This window comes from Colias philodice, chromosome 31 (assembly GCF_061535455.1).
Source record: "Colias philodice isolate Cphi_HAF_F1 chromosome 31, ilColPhil1 Martin Lab GWU primary, whole genome shotgun sequence".
Classification (NCBI taxonomy): Eukaryota; Metazoa; Arthropoda; class Insecta; order Lepidoptera; family Pieridae; genus Colias; species Colias philodice.
Window position 1 is genome coordinate 5,047,741 of NC_143116.1, and position 19,592 is coordinate 5,067,332.

The 19,592-nt window shown below is 35.3% G+C and overlaps 2 protein-coding genes across 2 annotated transcripts in view; both read left to right on the plus strand.

The window, feature by feature from the left end:
• Positions 1-19,592, plus strand: part of LOC149475276 (lachesin-like) — a 103,434-nt gene that overhangs the window by 48,937 nt on the left and 34,905 nt on the right. Inside the window, exon 2 of the mRNA XM_089713743.1 lies at positions 12,130-12,173. The gene's annotated coding sequence lies outside the window, so the exon portion shown is untranslated. The remainder of the gene's footprint in view (positions 1-12,129; positions 12,174-19,592) is intronic.
• LOC149475279 (uncharacterized) lies at positions 845-7,649 on the plus strand. Its single transcript, XM_089713716.1, has 2 exons — positions 845-873; positions 7,285-7,649. Exons 1-2 carry the CDS (start codon positions 846-848, stop codon positions 7,515-7,517), a joined length of 261 nt encoding a protein of 86 aa, XP_089569842.1. The 5' UTR covers position 845; the 3' UTR covers positions 7,518-7,649.

The window sequence follows — 19,592 nt, forward strand, 5'->3', positions numbered from 1 at the left end:
GCGAAATATGTACCACGGGCAAAGCCGGGGCGGACCGCTAGTAATGTATACGTAGTATATTATTATTAGTCTGTGGTAATAATGACATGCTTTGAGGATAGTTTTCGTGGTCGCCCGGGATTTCAACTGGCAGAGAGATTATTTTTATATTTGTCTATTTTCTAACGAACATGTTGGAAAAGAGATTGTCAACATATCTACACTAATCTATACTAATTTTGTTTGTTTGTTTGAACGCGCTAATCTCTAACTGATTAACCACTGGTCCGATTTGAAAAATTCTTTCGGTGTTAGATTATAGATAGCCCATTTATGGAGGAAGGTTATAGGGCGTATTCAGAAAGAAAGCTTGAAACTTATAAGCGCTTATCGGCGCTTGTCATGTTCATATATTTTCCTGCGCGGGTTACCAGCGCTGACAAGCGCCGATAAGCGTTTATAAGCGCTTATAAGTTTCAAGCTTTCTTTCTGAATACGCCCATAGGCTATAACACACTACGACCAACAGGGGTGGAGCCACGGGGGTGAAACCACGCGGAGCAGCTAGTTAATACTAAGATGAAATATTTATTTTTTGTAAGTTTGTAAAGGAAATACTCGAAAACTTTTTAACTTCTTTCGAAAATTCTTTCACGTAAATTTTCAAGTAAAACACATATTCGTGAGTGACATTATTTGTTTTTAATTTTTCACCTAGGTAATAATACAATTATTTTTTCTAACTTAACTTAAACTTGTTTAAACTACGGTTAAGTTACTATATACTTGATGAAGCATGTAATAAACTATGTACATTTCGGTTTTGTATAAAAGAGTGAATTTTTTTCAATAATTTATTCGTCGATATGGGCATTTACGGACTGGTGTTCTTGGGTAAGTAAAATAACTAGGAAATATTAATTTTACTACATAGTATGCTTTCTCTGTCCCTATGTCCCTATGTATGCTTAAATCTTTAAAACTACGTAACGGATTTGTGATGAGATGAGATGTGATGCGGTTTTTTTAATAAATAGAGGGATAAGAGGAAGGTTTTAGTATATGATTTGTTAGATTTTAGCCTTTTAGACAAAGCGAGAGAAGCCGCGGGCGGAAAGCTAGTACTATATAAAATTCATTTCATTTAGTTCTCTTGCAAGCAGAATAATAAATTCAAAAATCGTTAAGTGGGATTTGGGGAGAATTCTATATCATGTATCCGTTGCGTAGTTTTAAAGATTTAAGCATACACAGGGACATAGGGACAGAGAAAGCGACTTTGTTTTATACTATGTAGTGATAGTGATTGTCCCATCCCTATTTGGGACATCTTAGTCCCCATAGTGTCCATGCTAAGCGTAACTTAGAACTCAATGTACTTAACGGATAACTTGAGACCGCAACTTAAACTTGGTTTAACTAAACTCTGTTTATTGGTTAACTTTGTAAACCTCAGTTATTTCTGACTTCGCAAATGTTATGGGAACATTGAATGTGTACCTATATTGGTGAAGAAATGATTTTGAAGAAATTTAATACATAAATAACGTGATTTTAAATAACATAATAAAAATATTATTATTTTATTTAAAACTAGCAATGCCCTGCGGTTTCACCCGCATAGATAGCGATATCGTTACAGTGAAAAGTCTACTATATAGGTCGGACTATAGGTTTAATAATTTTTAATCACATGAACATCACCTTTACCCCGTCCCGCACTACGGCCTTTTTTTTTTTTTGAAGTAAAACTTCTTTAGGCGCGACTAGGGAGTAACTCAGATTTTTTTTCTGACGGAAGTAACGCTTACTAGTTTCCGCCATTTAAAAATAATAATTCTGATTGGTTGTAAGTATATGTCATATACTACACGCTTCTTGACTTATACGCCAGCTAGTGGCAAATATCATAATCAATTAGGATTATTTATTTTCAAATTTTCAAACGGATCAATTGTGAATAGCAAAGTGAATGAAAAATTCAACAGTTTTAAAAACATTATTTTAAATTGCAAATTTTTTTGAAAATCTCTAAATATACTTGTTTATTTATTACTTTTAAAATAAGTAAATTAAAAATAAAAATAAACATGTTGCGGATTATAATCTATCTATTTTAAAATATTGCTGAAGACAAAGTAGTATCCATAGCAACAGATATGTATATAGGTTGTCATTCAGTTGAACAAGAAGCATATGTACGCCAACAATTTCATAAAATGTCAGTTATTGATACAGGAGGATCGCCTTATGAAATCATATTAGTTCTTAACAAATTTTACATTATTACAACCAATATTGATGTATCTGATGGCTTAGCCAACGGTTGTGTTGGAAAGTTAGTGTATATTGAACGTGATGACAGTGATAACATCATACGCTTATGGCTTGAGTTTCCTGGTAAGATAGGAGAGAAAATTAGGAAAAAAGCTGCCCATCATATTCAAACTCTAAACATTAGTAGAACAGCAGTCCCAATTTTACGAAGATCGTCATCTGTACCAATGAATAGAAATAAGACAATATTTGCAAAGAGAAATCACTTTCCATTAGTATCTGCTTGTGCGCTTACAATACATAAGTCTCAAGGTGGTACTTTTGATCAAATCGTTTATGAATACAATAAAAGTCACAGTCAGCAGCTGTTATATGTAGCATTATCACGAGTAACTGATATAAATGGATTGTTCATTGTCTCAAACACCGATGACAACAAATTTTATCATGGAAGAAAGCGTCCAGGGGGAATAGTTGATTTACAGTGTGAATTTGAAAGACTTTCAAATTCTCGCCTAATAACACAACAGGAAGAATTATATAACCTTGTAAATGAGAGTAACATTACACTATTTTCCTTCAACTGCCAAAGTTTACGTGCTCATGTTTCTGATCTGAATGATAAAGTATTAAAAAGGTCCACATTGCTGTTATTTTCCGAAACTTGGATGAAAAATGACGAACAAATTCTTATTGAAAATTTTTATTACGTTACCCAATACAAACGACCCAACTCGCAGTTGAGTTGGGTCGTTTGTATTGGGTGGTTGTATTGGGTGGTGGAGTAGCTGTATATCATTCATCTACAGATACACTGAACAATGTAACACCAATTCAAAATATTTCACCAACTATATTATCACAAATTTCCGATGAGGTTTCACAAATTGGTGACATCGCCTTGGTTCGATGTGTTAATACGAATGACCAACCTGTGATTATCGTTGTTATTTATATTTCTACAAATACTAGCCTGACAAATATCATAAAATTTATTCATCAGCAATTACTTCACTTCACAATTGAAGGTTCTCGACTTTTAAATAGTAATTATCATGAATTACCGATGATTCTAACTGGAGATTTTAATGTTAATTTTCGCTCTCAGGAATCTCAGCCGTTAATTGATTTTTTAGAAGAAAAATTTGATTTATCTATGAATACTTCTCGACTTCATTCAACAACGCGTTTCGGTACAACGATAGATGCTGTATTTTCAAGAAAAGTAGCAAATTTAGAGAGTAAAATTTATGTTTCACATTATAGTTACCACAAACCTATAATTTCGTACGTAAGAAATTATGATGACATTCAATTACCTGTTTCGAATGAATAATATTAATATAACATTTAAATAATCTTTGTAAAGCACATGAATAATAAATATAATTAAATTATAATATAATATTTATTTATTTAAGTTAATATTTAATCATTTCAGTGATATATGTCGTCAACGCCAAAGAAGTTTTACTTCAATCGCGCGTAAAGGTTACACGCACACACTTTTTTTTTTAGTGGGGAAATCTTTCATAGATACCCACGGCCTCCGGGGGAGGGGCCGTGGGTTATGTCGGATTCCTACCGACCAAAACCCCACTGTGTTCCGTCAAGACGCATATTGGTAGAATTCCTCCGTGACCCCCGCACTACGGCCTGCTCGAACAGTATACCTACTATTTTCTGTAGATTGACACTTTTAAAAATTCGTTATATCTTTTGAATGGAATATCCAATTCTTTTCATTTAAAAAGTATTTTTCTGGTATTGAAACAGTCTATAATAAAACATCATTTAATGGGATAAGGATTAATATATGGGTAGTTCTACAAAGTATGGAAGAAAATGAGTCTCATTTCGGCCCACATTTTTTTAAACGTTCTGTTTGCGGAATTCAGTCTAATGACAAGAGTACAACGTCTCTAAACGTATATAGAGCGGAACAGTCAGAATATGTAATAGTTTTCGATTTATGACCATTTTAAGGAAATCAAGCCGCAGGAAACTGAGCAGGTCACCAGGAAACTGAGAAAAACAACAAAAATCGGTAGAGATCAACGAGATCAACGTTTATTTATCATGTTTTACATGAATTTGTATTATAAAATAATTTTTTAATGGTACTAGTACCTTTAATAATAACGAAAAATAGCTCTATGCTTGGCTTACATACTAATTCTATACTTAAAGAGTCTTGAACAGGAACTCTATTCATCAAATGATCATTGAGCATTAAGAATTAAGTAAAATCGAATTCTAAGTTTAATTCAGTAAAATCTTCTTAAAGATAGTTAACAACATGAAAATAATGAAGTCTGAGACATAATGACACTTCATCCTAGCATTGTACTTAAATCTAGTAAAAATAAATAATAAAAAAGGTAGGTATTAATAGCTTTGGCGGTTGAAATTGATATTTTTTGTTTTATGGCATTCAAATGCTTTATAAATATAAATTTATATTTCTATTCTTTATAAATTTATATTTATAAAGCATTTGAATGCCATAAAACAAAAAATATCAATTTCAACAAAAAAAAGGTCGTGTTCCATCGTTACAATATTGTATTCACTGAAAAGTGTTTCATATTGGTTGAGATGGTTGTTAATCATCTCAATAGATGGCGCGCGGTGTGTCCCTTAGACACATAAAACTGAAAGAATAGAATAAATTCGATTGCTCTGGTGGGTCACGAGTGGCTGAATTGGTCAGGCATCCGCACCGGAATGGCGTGAAAGGATGCGGGTTCGAGTCCCACCTCGTGATCTAATTTTTTCTATTCTTTATAAATTTAAACTTTGGCGGTTTCAATACTATATTATTTTTATGCTAAATTTTAAAATCACAGTCAGCTGAGCAGTCAGGGCATGTGAACAATATAGAATCGCCTTTAATGCATCCATCATGTGCCCAATTTTTGCATACTAGACACTGGAACCAGTCATTTCCTGTAGTATCTTCGCTGTGAGACCACCACAGATAAGGCACTCACAGTCAGTGTATTTATTTTCCTTTCCATTTTTTTTCTTTGCCTCTACATTTCTTGGAATTCAATTTTCGCTTCTGTTTTTTTATCGTAGTCTGTCTTTTTTCTTTTTCAGCTGCCAATCTCAGGGGCTCTATTTTAATTTTTCATACCTCAATTTCTAGCTTTTCTTTGGTTTCGCAATTTTTTCTGTACAACAAAATATAATATTTAGTGTTCAAAATACAGTGCAATGCAACCAACTTTATTTTACACTTACATGTGTATAATCATTGTTATTAGACTATTAAAGATTTATTTTTCTACTATGTCAATAAGTTAAGTTGTAGTGTAAACACCTACAGTCAAAATAGTACTAGGAACTGCTAAGATCTGTAAAAGTAATGTTTTATGCTTTTTTCCGAAGTTTCTAAAAGATTACGTGCATACTTAAAGATGACCATTACCAATACTAATTATCTGTAGATATTTAATTACGACAGCTACTCAAATGATTTATTTCATTAATTTATACGTAGTTTAATGTTTATAGGTAGAAAGTTTTAAATTATCTTACGCAGAAACAATGTTTTAGTGTGAACTTATCAAGATCCTGGATGGTCCTCAGTATCCTGGCTTTCAATTTGACAGGAACCTGAGACCAGGATCCTGAGAATATCTGTCTAATATTTAAAAAAACATATCAATTTACAATATTTAACCAGAATTAAGCAAAACTAGGCCTTTGCGTCAGCATCTTACGTATCAAAACGCTATATTTCCTAATATTATTTATTAATTACGTAAAAAAATATCTTACCAGGATTCTGGGAACTTCACTGATTACGACACCACTTCCCTTACTTACCGCGCCGGGCTGACTGTACTACGCGCTAGGTGTGAATAGCTAGATGATATTTTTTGTCTCTTTCGTACGTCTGATTGACTCAGCTGAACGGCAACATCGCACGACAAAAAACCTAGCTGTTATTTGCTTATTTTACATCGACCAGGATCCTGATATGAAAGCGTGGGGACAAAATGTTGACAATATTTTTTAAATGTTTTTTTGGGAAAATAAGATAATAATTATTCTACCTAGCAAGAAAACACAGTAAACTCACCGATTTGGCTTTCAAATTACCTTGATACAGAAAAGTAAATAAATCACAACGAACTTTAAACCAGAATTTGTCCGAGGGACAGTTCAGGATCCTGAGAATTTGACACTTTGAACAAAGATTTAGTGGCATAAATAAATGTTTTTATTAATTATTTTCAGTGACCAACAAGAAGCAGCTTTAAATAACAGTATTCCGTACAAATTAATTACTTTGAAACGTTTTTTTTAGTATAATTTGGCTGAGCCGCTAAAAATTCCTTACTTTGTAGAACTACCCATATGTGTATGGATAACATGGTTTGATTACTGTCGGCACTTCTATTTACTTTGAAAACGTAAAAAAGTTGTTGTAGTAACATAACTACTGAAGATGGACATATGGTATCGCGGACTTTCTTGTAGATATTGATCCATTCTATAATACCGTAGAACATTTTTTTGTTCTATCTTCAAAAGATTCCGCAGCGCACGCGATGACAGAAGTTTTATTGAGGATTTTTTTACACTTTGGGTTACATATTGCATTTTTGGTAAGGATCTCTAATTTTTTTGAAAATGCAATATAGCCTATGTTGCTCAGTAAAGATGCAGCTTTCTAATGGTGAAAGAATTTTTGAAATCGGTCCAGTAGTTTATGCGTGAAAACCATACATACATACATACATACATACATACTTACAAACTTTTCCTCTTTATAATATTAGTATAGATGAATCTATTTCATATTGGTAACAAAATTTTAAAAAGTGTAGTGTGTAGTGAACAGCACAATTAAATAGTTAATATGTAACTAGTTATTAATAATATCAAATCTTTATTTTTATTTTTACGTTTCCGTTTTTAAATTCGGTTATTTTTACCGTAATTACATATTTTTAATTAGGTAAAATTATACAGCACTTTTTTTCACTTTAAAATGTGCCCCATCTTTATCCCCAGCACTCATCGCTACAACAACCGCTGCCCCGTGGCGTTGCTACCGGACCAACGATGGGGGCACCGTCTGCTTGGGGGATCTGGGGCAGCCCTGTATTGCCCCACCCTCCATCAATATAGGCAGAACTTGCCCGCCATGCACCGGCCCGGCGACTATATACACACCCCCCGCTTGTCCACCCCCCTGTCCTCCCCCCTGTCCACCCCCCTGTCCACCACCGTGTCCATGTTATTAATTTCGACGCAATAAAACCTTGACTGTTTCGATTCATCTTTTGGCTAATTTCGATTAAGCGCATTTTGAATTGTCGTTTCGGGCATTTTTTGCAAATTTTTGTTTGCGCATGTTTTGGCAATTTTAAATTTATGTTCGGTTTGTGTAATAAAGATACTGGGTAACGAATTTGTTTTTTTATTTTTTTAATTGTTTATACATTCTTTAACATATATATTTTTTCTTTCTTTGTAACTGTGAATCTGTTTATCTAAATTTGGTAACTACAGAACTCTGGATCATATATTACTTTTAACTTACGTACATAAGCCAGTACAATCAGATAGTAACAAAAGATACCATTAAGGCTAGTAGGTACAGTCAGTGATAGAACTTTTAGTAACACAGAAATTCAACATTTAAACACTGAAACTTGCTACGGCTTAGTTGAAGTCTATATCTATATCTAAATTGGATCTAACTTGTTCTTTGGCAGTTCCTAGATATCTTAGACTTACTTGTGTCTAGGCTAAAGTTAGATTCGATTGCACTTACTAGAAGTTTTATTGCACGCCTCATAAGCGAAGCGTTGAGGTGGGTACTACTGTCACTTCGCGCAAAACATCTGATTTTTCAAACTTAAAATGTCTTTATGTATCATACATTGCACTTGTAAGATAATACATACACACACATATTAAGAAAAAACACTATTTTTAACGTTCATGATATTTTTGATGTCATTTTTGTTATTTAAACTAGTTAAAAAACAGTTTAAAAAAGTTCTGTCTTGGACGTCCGTGTGTCTGTATGTGCGGATCCTTTTTCTTGTTAACACGATAGCGACCGAAATACTTTACTAATCGGGTCTTTTTTTTTCTCTTACGCTTGAGTATGCTCAGGAATAGAACCCTTTCATTTTTCAGGGTCTGATTCGATGTGGTTTAATTGTTATTAAATAAACAAAAATAATAATTAATAAATATTTATTAAAAAAAAATTATGAGGCGTGCACTTTTGGATTTTCCAAATTATTTTATAATATGTTGGAGGCTTGGATTGCCTTGGATTTGCGCGGGTTTTAATTATTTTTGAAGTGAAATTAAGTGATAAGTTTTAGTGTAAAATATAAAAAACAAAAATAACGTCACCAACCTGAGGTTTGTTAAGCTTTTTGGGAACCATGCAGAGGGAAGCTGCGAGATCCAGCTAGTTTAATTATTATGTAATAACTATGTAGTTACTGTAACAACGTACTTTTCCTATTTAGAACCATTGTCTTCGTTCTTACTATAACCATTGAGTATATTAGTCTATGCTATAACGTAGGTAGGGGGCCGTTCAAGTAGGTATTACGTGAGCAGATTTCTTACCATTTTTTACCCCCCCGCCCCCCTTGTCATCAAAAGTAAGCAAAGCACTTACCCCCTCCCCTTATGCTTACGTAAACATTTTTAGTAATAAATGATTTTTTATATTGTTATTTTTAAAATAGGAAAATTCATGAAAATATTAGGTTTAACTGATACACATAGAGTAAATGACAAAAAAATATAATCAGAAATAAAGAACATAACTAACATCCATACTGTGTGATATTATAAATGCGAAAGTAACTCTGTCTGTCTGTCTGTTACTCAATCACACCTAAACTACTGAACCAATTTTCATGAAATTTGGTATGGAGATATTTTGATACCCGAGAAAGGACATAGGCTACTTTTTATCCCAGCAAATGACGCAATCCCGGAAATCCCACGGGAACGGGAACTATGCGGGTTTTCTTTGACTGCGCGGGCGAAAACCTAGTAAAGAATATTTTCGGAACACATTAACAGTCTTCAGTCCATGAAACCTGAATCCATGATTCTAAGTTATCGATGACATTGGACTCTGTGTTGTGAGTCTGCTCACTTTCATCCGATTTTGGAATGTCTACGTCACTCTCATCGAGCCATTCAACATCTTGGTGCTCTCAACATACTGATAGATGCGCACTTGCAGCCGGCCGGCACGAGAGTGAATTATTAGACAAGTGAATAGTGCACGGTAATTTCCCTAATGCGCGGTAATTCCCCTAATCAGTTCTCAAAGCGAGTGCCTACGCATATGTATTATTTGCGGGAATCCCCGAAAAAACTTAAATAACTAACGATGACGTAATCATCATCTAGACCCCCCTACCCCCCATGTCATCCAAAATAAGCAAAACAGAGACCCCCCCACCCCCCCTTGGTGCTTACGTAATACTTGAACGGCCCCTAGTAAGAAAAAATGTGTTTTATATAGGTATTATGTATACTGTAACACATATGTTTGGACACACACATAGTCCTCTTTTTAACCATTAGTAAAAAAAAACCGGCCAAGTGCGAGTCGGACTCGCGCACCGAGGGTTCCGTACAAACCTTGTTTCTTTTGATTGCGTTGACATAGAAGTTTGATTTTGTTACAGCTTAAAGGTATTATAGACCTGAGTATTTGGTATGAATTTCAATTTAATACCTCTACGCGTTTATGAGGAAATGGGTAGTAAGTTTAAAATTATTAAAAAATATATATATTATGTGATGTAACTAAAAATTTATGGTTTTCGTAATTTTTCCTTTATCTATGCTATAAGACGTTGCTTCGTACCAAATTTCAAGATTCTGAGTTCACGGGAAGCACCCTGTAGGTTTTGATTCCCTTGCAAGTGTCGAAAATTTGCGGCACAAACAGCTGTATCTTTTGATTGCGTTGGCTTAGAAGTTTGATTTTTTCACAGCTTCAAGGGACAGTATACCTGAGTAATTGATATAAATTTCAGCCTCATACCTCCACGCGTACCTGAGAAAAAGGGTCTTGACAGACGGACGGACGGACGGACGGACAGACGGACAACAAAGTGATCCTATAAGGGTTCCGTTTATTCCTTTTGAGGTACGGAACCCTAAAAACTAACATTTTATTAAATTATCCTATTCTATTATGTACTTAATATGAAATTTAAATTTCAAGAGTTCTAACTCGTGCAAATCCGGATTTTCATAAATTCACACTAGACCAGTGTTTGCTCAAATCTTTTGACTAATTTAAATTATATTTGCTTGAAATAATTTCGTTTCTGTCTGTATGCACAAGAAATTTTATTATTTACTAGCTGTGCCTTGCGGTTTTACCCACATTGCTTCGCTCCTGTTGGTCTTAGTGTAATGATATATAGCTATAGCCTTCCTCGATAAATTGGCTATATAACACCAAAAGAATTTTTACAAGTGATAACTGCGTTAAAAACAACCGACTTCAAACTTGCACTTGCAACATTTACAAATATACAGACAAAAATGCTCATAAAATAAAAACTACTGGGCCTATCCGAATAAAATTTTTATGGGACCAATTCGACACCATCCCGCATCGAACAAAAAAAGAATCACGTAAATCGGTTCAGAAACCTCGGAGTAATCGGTGTACATACATAAAAAAAAAAAAAAAAAAAAACATACCGGCCGAATTGATAACCTCCTCCTTTTTTTGGAAGTCGGTTAAAAATCGGACCAGTATTTCGTGAGATTAGCGCGTACAAACAAACAAACAAACTTTTCAACTTTTATAATATTATATGAGCATACTTTAAATCATAACCAACAAACAAGCAACGTTGGTTATGTTTTTAAAAGCAACTTAAATTCTTATGTATAACCACCGCTACCCCCTAAACGGCTAAACTTTAAACGGGAAGTTACGGAGTTACTCATTAGCAATTTAAAAGACTTTTTGATTCACATTTTGTTCATACATAAAGAATGAGTAATTTTTAATCTGTTTTGAAAAGTTTAAAAGATACAACGCTTTTTAATAGACACTGTATAGACGTGTTATAAGCTTGCTTTGAAGAGATTTTTCATTTTATGAGTGCACTAGCTGCTCCGCGCGGTTTCACCCGCGTGGCTCCACTCCTGTTTGTCGTAGCGTGATGATATATAGCCTATAACCTTCCTCGATAAATGGGCTAACACCGAAATAATTTTTCAAATCGGACCAGTAGTTCCCGAGATTAGCGCGTTCAAACAAACAAACTATGTAATATTAGTATAGATTATTTTTTTTATAAAGTTTAAATGAATCTCCGAAAATCTAAAAGGCTGCAAAATTTTGAACGTATATATATTTATTTCAATCTGGGCGTAATAATACAATCCTACTAATATTACCTATAAATGCGAAAGTTTGTGAGGAGGGATGTAGATATGTGTGTATGACTCTTTCACGCAAATACTACTGAACCGATTACAATGAAATTTAGCACACATATAGAGAGTAACTTGGATTAGCACATAGGATAGATTTTATCCCGGAAATTCCACGGGAAAGGGAACTATGCGGGTTTTTCTTTGAAAACGCGGGCGAAGCCGCGGGCGGAAAGCTAGTGATTAATAATGTTTATATACTAAAATTCTTATATATAAAATTCTCGTGTCACAATGTTAGTCTGCATACTCCTCCGAAACGGGTGGACCGATTCTCATGAAATTTTCTGTGCATATCGGGTAAGTCTGAGAATCGGCCAACATCTATTTTTCATATGTACCACGGGCGAAGCCGGGGCGGACCGCTAGTAATTTTATAAAATTATATTTTTATTGTTTCAGATAATACAAGAAAGTTTATGAAAACTATCAGCTGATGAAAAGAGGTATAATTTAATATTTACATTTTACTCAACCTTTCCACAAAGTGGGATCTAACACACACATACATCACTACATAGTATAAAACAAAGTCGCTTTCTCTGTCCCTATGTCCCTTTGTATGCTTAAATCTTTAAAACTACGCAACCGATTTTGACGTTTTTGAAGTGAAAACTTCTTTAGCGGCTTTGAGCACTTTTTCTGTAATGGGTATAAAATGTTAAACTCGCGTCAGGACACGTGACCTGATCGAAAAAGCGTGACGGATACCATTCCAAAATATCAAACATGCTCAACGTTAATAATCAAGTTTTCACTTCTGCCGGCACTCCCCCAGTGCAACCCGTCTTTTATTTTTTAATAGATAGAGTGATTCAAGAGGAAGGTTTTAGTATATAATTTATTATGTTTTAGACAAAGCGGGCGAAGCCGCGGGCGGTAAGCTAGTTTTTTATATAATATGACCTATATATCGTTTACGCATGTGACGTCACATACCCTTCAAACTCCATCGATAGTTGATAAGTTGACAGTGATATATGGATCTACCCTTAAATAAATCATTGATAACAATTTATATATAACTAGCCTTCCGCCCGCGGCTTCGCTTGCGTTATAATAGGTACTTAAGCATATAAAACATAACAAATAAGGTATATATACTAAAACCTTCCTCTTGAACCACTCTATGTATTAAAAAGAGCGTGTGTGCTGAGCACACGTGTCAGAAGTGAAACTTCTTTGGTAAGATTCAAAGATAACAAAATCGTTGCCTTGCCCCCATCCCCCCCCCCCCGCGTCATGACGCGACCTTGAAATTTTACACTCAAGGCGCCACGCGCCAGTTTCTCTTCAAAAAAAATGCTTCAAAATCCGTTGCGTAGTTTTGAAGATTTAAACATACACAGGTACGGATAGACAGTGATTAGCAAAATCAAGTACATATATTTAAAAAGCATATATAAGTATTATAGATAGTATGTAATCTCTAGTCTCCATCCTACTAACATTATAAATGGGAAAGTTTGTTTGCTTTTTACTCCTTTTACGCAAAAAATGCTGAACCGATTTTCATGAAATTGGGCACACATATAGAGGGTAACTTGGATTAACACATAGAATAGTTTTTATGCTGAAAATCCCACGGGAACAAGAAGTATGAAGGTTTTCTTTAACTACGCGGGTGAAGTTGCGGGCGAAAAGATCTAGAAAAGAAGTACCTATCTACATACCTATAATTATTATATTTTATACCTACTAGCGGTCCGCCCCGGCTTCGCCCGTGGTACATATTTACGTTTTCCGGGAAAATATAGCCTATACGGATTCGGAAGAATCCCTCTAAGTAATGGTAAAAGAAATTTTGAAATCAGTCCGGTAGTTTTTGCCTATTCAATACAAACATACAAAAATACAAAGGTTTCCTCTTTATAATATTAGTATAGATCAATCGTTTAACGAAGAATTTTCCATTTAAAACTTCAAATGTAAAATCAATAACGCAACTTGAAGCTAAAAGGCAATTTGCAGGTCAATATCCACCCTTATTTGCTTAGCCATTCGTGACAACCCCTATAGGTAATTTGATGGATACTCACGGAAGTTTTATATTCAGTATTGTCACAGCTAATAGTATAAAAATTGTAGACTATGCTATAAATATTATTATACCTATGTATATTTTGTTTTGTTGTTGATTTTAACATGGTACGAATAAAAATTGTTTTTTATCACATTTGTGGAATTATTTTCTAAGTTAAAGTAAGAACTAGGTATACATTGACACTCATCTATTATAATCTTTATTTTAAAATGGCAGTTCTAACAACAAGCAACAACGTAAAATACAAACATAAAATTAATTACTTACGTCATATTCTTCTTCTTTCAAGAAACAAAACACTTATTTTAATAAATCAACATCAATACATCGTTAAAATCAATCAACAATAACAATCGTTAAAATCTAAGTTCGCACTTCTTCCAAATACATAGAAGCAGATAAGTTATTTCATAATAAGAATTACACAACATTTATGGTATTATTTTAAATTTTAATCATCACAAAAAAAACATACAAATGTTGAAATGTCAAACAATTATTTTTTATCAGCCGTCAAAAAAAGCGCGGGAAAGACGCAAGACATTCCTCGCACAGATACAAAACATTTCTCATAACAGATTCATTAGGGACCCCTATGAATTGGGGTTCAAGCCCCATAGTATCATTTCGACCCTTGAACTGTGTGGTTGTGTTATATTATAGCTATAATATTATATTGTTGAACGATACGTGTTTACTGAAAGTAAAACTAGATGGCGCTGTAATCAAAATTAGAATCTTAGATTTTTTTCTTGTATTTAAAAGTATAATTATTTTTTATTAATTAAAGTGTAAAAACGATTATTTAAAAAATACGGTTTAAATTTTGATTTAGCTAGAAGTGTTTGACAATTTTTTTCAAGTGTTAAAGTTGTGAACGCGAAGAAAAAAGAAAAAAAATTCTCAAAAATTATGTTTCGATATTTAAATTTATTTCGAATATTAAAACAATATTAAATGAGTGTTATCTTTTATAGTTTTTTGTTTTAATTAATGTGTAATTAACAAAAATAATAATAAATAAGTATTCGAAAGTGACGATATGACGAGTGAGTGAATATGAACTGAAATATTACATGGCGCGTAATTTAAATTAACTAGGTATGTATTTACTTTTTTACATTAGATAACTAGTAATAATCTTAATATGTATTATATAAATCTCTTGTCACTCAATGTTTGTCCTCAATGGACTCCTAAACCACTTAACCGATTATAATAAAATTCGCACACCATGTGCAGTTCGATCCAACTTGAGAGATAGGATAGTTTAAACATGTAGGTACCACGGGCGAAGCCGGGGCGGACCACTAGTTGTATATACATATATCTATTTAATTTTACATTACAACGTTATTGCTCTTATTTTTGTACTATAATAATAAAGTCGTTATTCTAATAAATTATTTGACAAAATTCTAAAAATATGTTTATTTGGAAATAAGGAACTTAAGTACTAATCACTACATAGTATAAAACAAAGTCGCTTTCTCTGGCCCTATGTCCCTTTGTATTTAAAACTACGCAACGGATTTTGATGCGGTTTTTTTTAATAGATAGAGTGATTCAAGAGGACGGTTTTAGTATATAAATTATTATGTTTTAGATAAAGCGGGCGAAGCCGCGGGCTTACCGCTAGTTCTAGGTTATAAAAACTGAATACGCTTTTTATCTTTGAATAACTTAGGTTCATTCAAACATAAAAAAAGACGTGTGGCACTCGGGGACTGCCGCGGTAAAGTTATTGCATAGCATGCCTTTAAGCCACACCTCCGAGCCCGTCGGAGTGGGGAGCGTGAGGTTTTTTCGTTACGGAATTTCTCGATTCGGTCCCCGCGCTTAAGACCCGCGATAGAAGCTATGCAATAGCTTAAAAACTAACTTTCTTTTATTCTTACCGTAAAAATTCTCAAATCAAAAACACATAATTTCTAAACGTGTAGCCCGTTAGACCGTGCAGAAACTCATCAAAGTTCACAAAATACTTCACTGAAGGGTTGTAACTTAAGAATTATCACCAATGCTTGAGGGTGATTTATGAACGTTAAAATATTAAAGTTAATGAAATTACTTTCATGTATATTGGAATTCTTTGGAAGTTTTTTGGGTTGTCTTAACCTAGTATAGGACGCAGTTTCTCTAATATGTTAAATATGGAATGCAGGATAATATATGGAAAAAATATATGTATTTGTCTATATGTTATGTTAAACGTTTATAATAAAATTGAAATCAAGCTTTTATTTTCAAGTAGACTGTTTTTATAAGAGAGCCGGCAGGAAACTCCGTGTTTTTTTTTCGAATTAGGTGTAATAGTAATAAGACCTGAAAAAATGTATCTATTAACATATTATGTAGTATGTAGCTGCTTTTCCGGCTTCGTCCGTGTTGAATCAGTGTGAAAAAATATAGCGATACTAGCTTTCCGTCCGCGGCTTCGTCCGCTTTATAATAAACTAAAAAGCTGCATAGTTCCCGTTCCTGTGGACTTTACGGGATAAAAAGTAGCCTATGTATTATTCTGGGTCTTCAGCTACCTACATACCAAATTTTATAATAATCGGTTCAGTAGTATTTGCGTGAAAGAGTATCAAACATCCATCCTCCCAAACTTTCGCATTTATAATATTAGTAGGATTTAAATAAATAAATAAACAATCGACTATTCTCATGATATTGACCCCAAACGGGCCAAAACTAATTGTGCAAGATATACCCCTGGTAGTTGGTACACCTTCCGGCCACGTGGCATGGTGGCACCATAAATCATGGCCCCTGGGGACGGGGTGACTATGCTGTGAGAATTTTGGGATATTTTTTGTTTTTTTTTTGTTATGTGAAATTCGTGGTTTGATACACGATTGATTCTTTATTTATTTGTTTTCTAGCTGCGCTTCGAGGTTTCACCCGCGTGGCTCCTCTCCTTGGTCTTAGCGTGATGATATAATATAGCCTATAGCCAATAGAACTTAAAAACAAAATTAAAAAAGCAAAGAGTAAATTGTAATGTTCAAACCTTTTTACAAGCTATTAAATTAATCCACAAATCAAATAAACCCACTACACCCTACATACTTAACGTTTGATAGATGCGCACGCGTGTGTGACGTCATGGCACGTGACGTCACGAGACGGCCAATTATTTATATCTATAGGGGTGTTTGGAATTTGTAGATTTGATTCTGTATTGTGTAAAAAGGGTAGTTTTAAAGTGATAAAGGCTATTTACTTTTAAAAGCTATAAAGTATAAACATGTTATGTCATTATGCGAGTATATAGGTACATATTTTTGAAGTGAAACCTCTTTAGGCGCGTTGAGAGTAAAGTTTCAAGGTCGCGTCATGGCTATACCGTCACGTCATGGAGTAACGCACTACTAGTTATTATTCTGTGGTAATGCGACGATTTTGGTATCTTTGAATTTTGTCAAAGAAGTTTCTCTTTTTTATATTTAACTTAATTTGTTTATTAAATTGTTTATTACTCCCACTGCCCACACTAATATAAGCTTTGCCCGCATGGCAAAAGGAAATTCCCATTTTAATAACATTTTTCACCATGGTACAAAAATCTCTCTCTAACCTAACCATCTCCAGACTTCAGAAACAAAAATCATGTTATAAAATTGCTTCGTTGCGTCTTGAAAGAAATACAAACAAACATATTTTCGCATTTATCTAATTACTATTGGTCCGCCCCGGCTTCGCCCGTGGTACATATTTAGTATCCTATGTCCTTCTCCTGGCTCTAAACAATCTCCCTGCCAATTTTCAGCTAAATCGGTTCAGCCGTTCTTGGGTTATAAGTGGAGTAACTAACACGACTTTCTTTTATAATAATTATTTAAAATCACAGACTATTGCCCATATCATCACTAAAACTAAACAAATAGTTATGAAACTGATTCGTCTATAAAAAAAACATGAAAACAAACATTTTAATTCAATAACACTGTAAATTGATTGCTGACATGTTACGTAAAACATACGCACAGAAACCATGTTTGAAAACGCTGTAACGCATGCGTGCGTTGCGTTTTTTATTTGTTGTATATTTTAATTTTTAACCAATTAGCGATCAGGTCAAATATGGCCAATTTAAAGCACTTAGAAATCACGTATTTATCCAACGGTGAAATAAATTATGAAATGTTTTCGAGTGTTGTAGTTGTAGTTCGGAGTGATTAGCACGTTATAATATAAAGCGCGAAATAAACACTCCAGCTTTATATTATTACTAGCTCTGCCCTGCTGCTTTACCCGCATTGCTATGCTCCTGTTGGTCTTAGCGTGATGATATATAGCCTATAGCCTTCCTCGATATATGAGCTATCTAACACCGAAAGAATTTTTCAAATCGGACCAGTATTTCCTGAGTTTAGCGCGTTTAAACAAACAAACTCTTCAGCTTTATAATTTTAAGTATAGATTAGTGCCGCTATTACAATAGGTTGCATATATGTATATATCAAAATGGTTACCTATCTTAATCTCGAATTTTAATATTCCGAATATCATAATCCAGAAAACGTTTGGACATTTTTTGATAACCCCGAATTTTAAAATTTCGAAGTTTTGTTTGCCATATAATCGCTACTCCGAATTTCATTTGCCCATTTCTTTATTTGTAAGACGTTTTACAATACAGACGAATGAGTTCCAGACATACGAAATCTAAATGCACAAAATCCAGATGACCGTAATCCATATGCACGAAAGCCAGATTTTTAAAACACAAATTTTTGAAATACTGTTATTTGATATCCAGACAAACAATGTTCAGATTTTTGAAATTCAAATAAACGATATCCAGCAAAACGTAATCCTTCCAGGGGGTCACAGTTCAAACCTTTTTTTTTTTTTTTTTTTTTTTTCAAGTGGGGAAATCTTGCCTAAGATACCCACGGCTCCCGGGGAAGGAGCCGTGGGTTATGTCGGATTCCTACCGACCAAAACCCCACCGTGTACCAACGCGCTGCTTTAGACGGGATGCGGGTACACATTTGCAATCTTCCGCATGTCCCGCCCAGCAGTTGCCCGTTTCCAGGCCCTCCGCCACTTGCCCGTTTCCAGGCCCTCCACCAAATGCCCACCCCGGGGCGGCGCAAGCTGTACACGAGCTCACGCCACCCGCTCGCCGATGATGGATTGTTCCCCGTTCCATCATCGGCGTTCCCCAAACCCTCGACCCCAGCACCGACCGGCCGAAGGGCGCGCGCCGAAAGGCCCTCTGAAACGTGATTCACGCGTCGAAGGACCCTCCGGCGCACTTTTATAGAGGTTTCCCTCGCAGCCCCCACCTCACACCAGAGGTGGCGGCCCTCGGTCCGGCCCCACGGACCGGATTACGAGTTGGCAGACGGCTGTCGCAGGACAGCCGCCGCCCTACTCCCACCTACAGGAGTCACCGCGTGTCACAAAAGTGACGCGTCGGGATCCCGCCCCCTGTTTTGTTGGTAGTTAGACTACCAACAAAAAACAACGCGCGCGGCCTCTGGCCGCCATCCACCGCCGCAAAGCGCAGCCCCCTGCCAGTCGGTCGGAACGAGACCCAAACGAGCCCCGATCGACCTTCCAACCCCATTTTGCCCAGCCAAATTGCCAGGCCGCGACCACTAGCCGCCATACCTCGCCGTACCACAACGGCACCTGAGCCAATCCTGGCCCCCCGGAGGATCCTAGCCAGCTAGCCAGCCATCCAGCCAGCCAGCCAGCCAGCCGGACAACCAGCCGGTGACAGCAAGCCAGCCAGCCGCCGCGGCTCAAAGCAGCCAGCCAGCCAACCGGTGGGACAGCCGGTTTCAGCCAGCCTGCCAGCCGG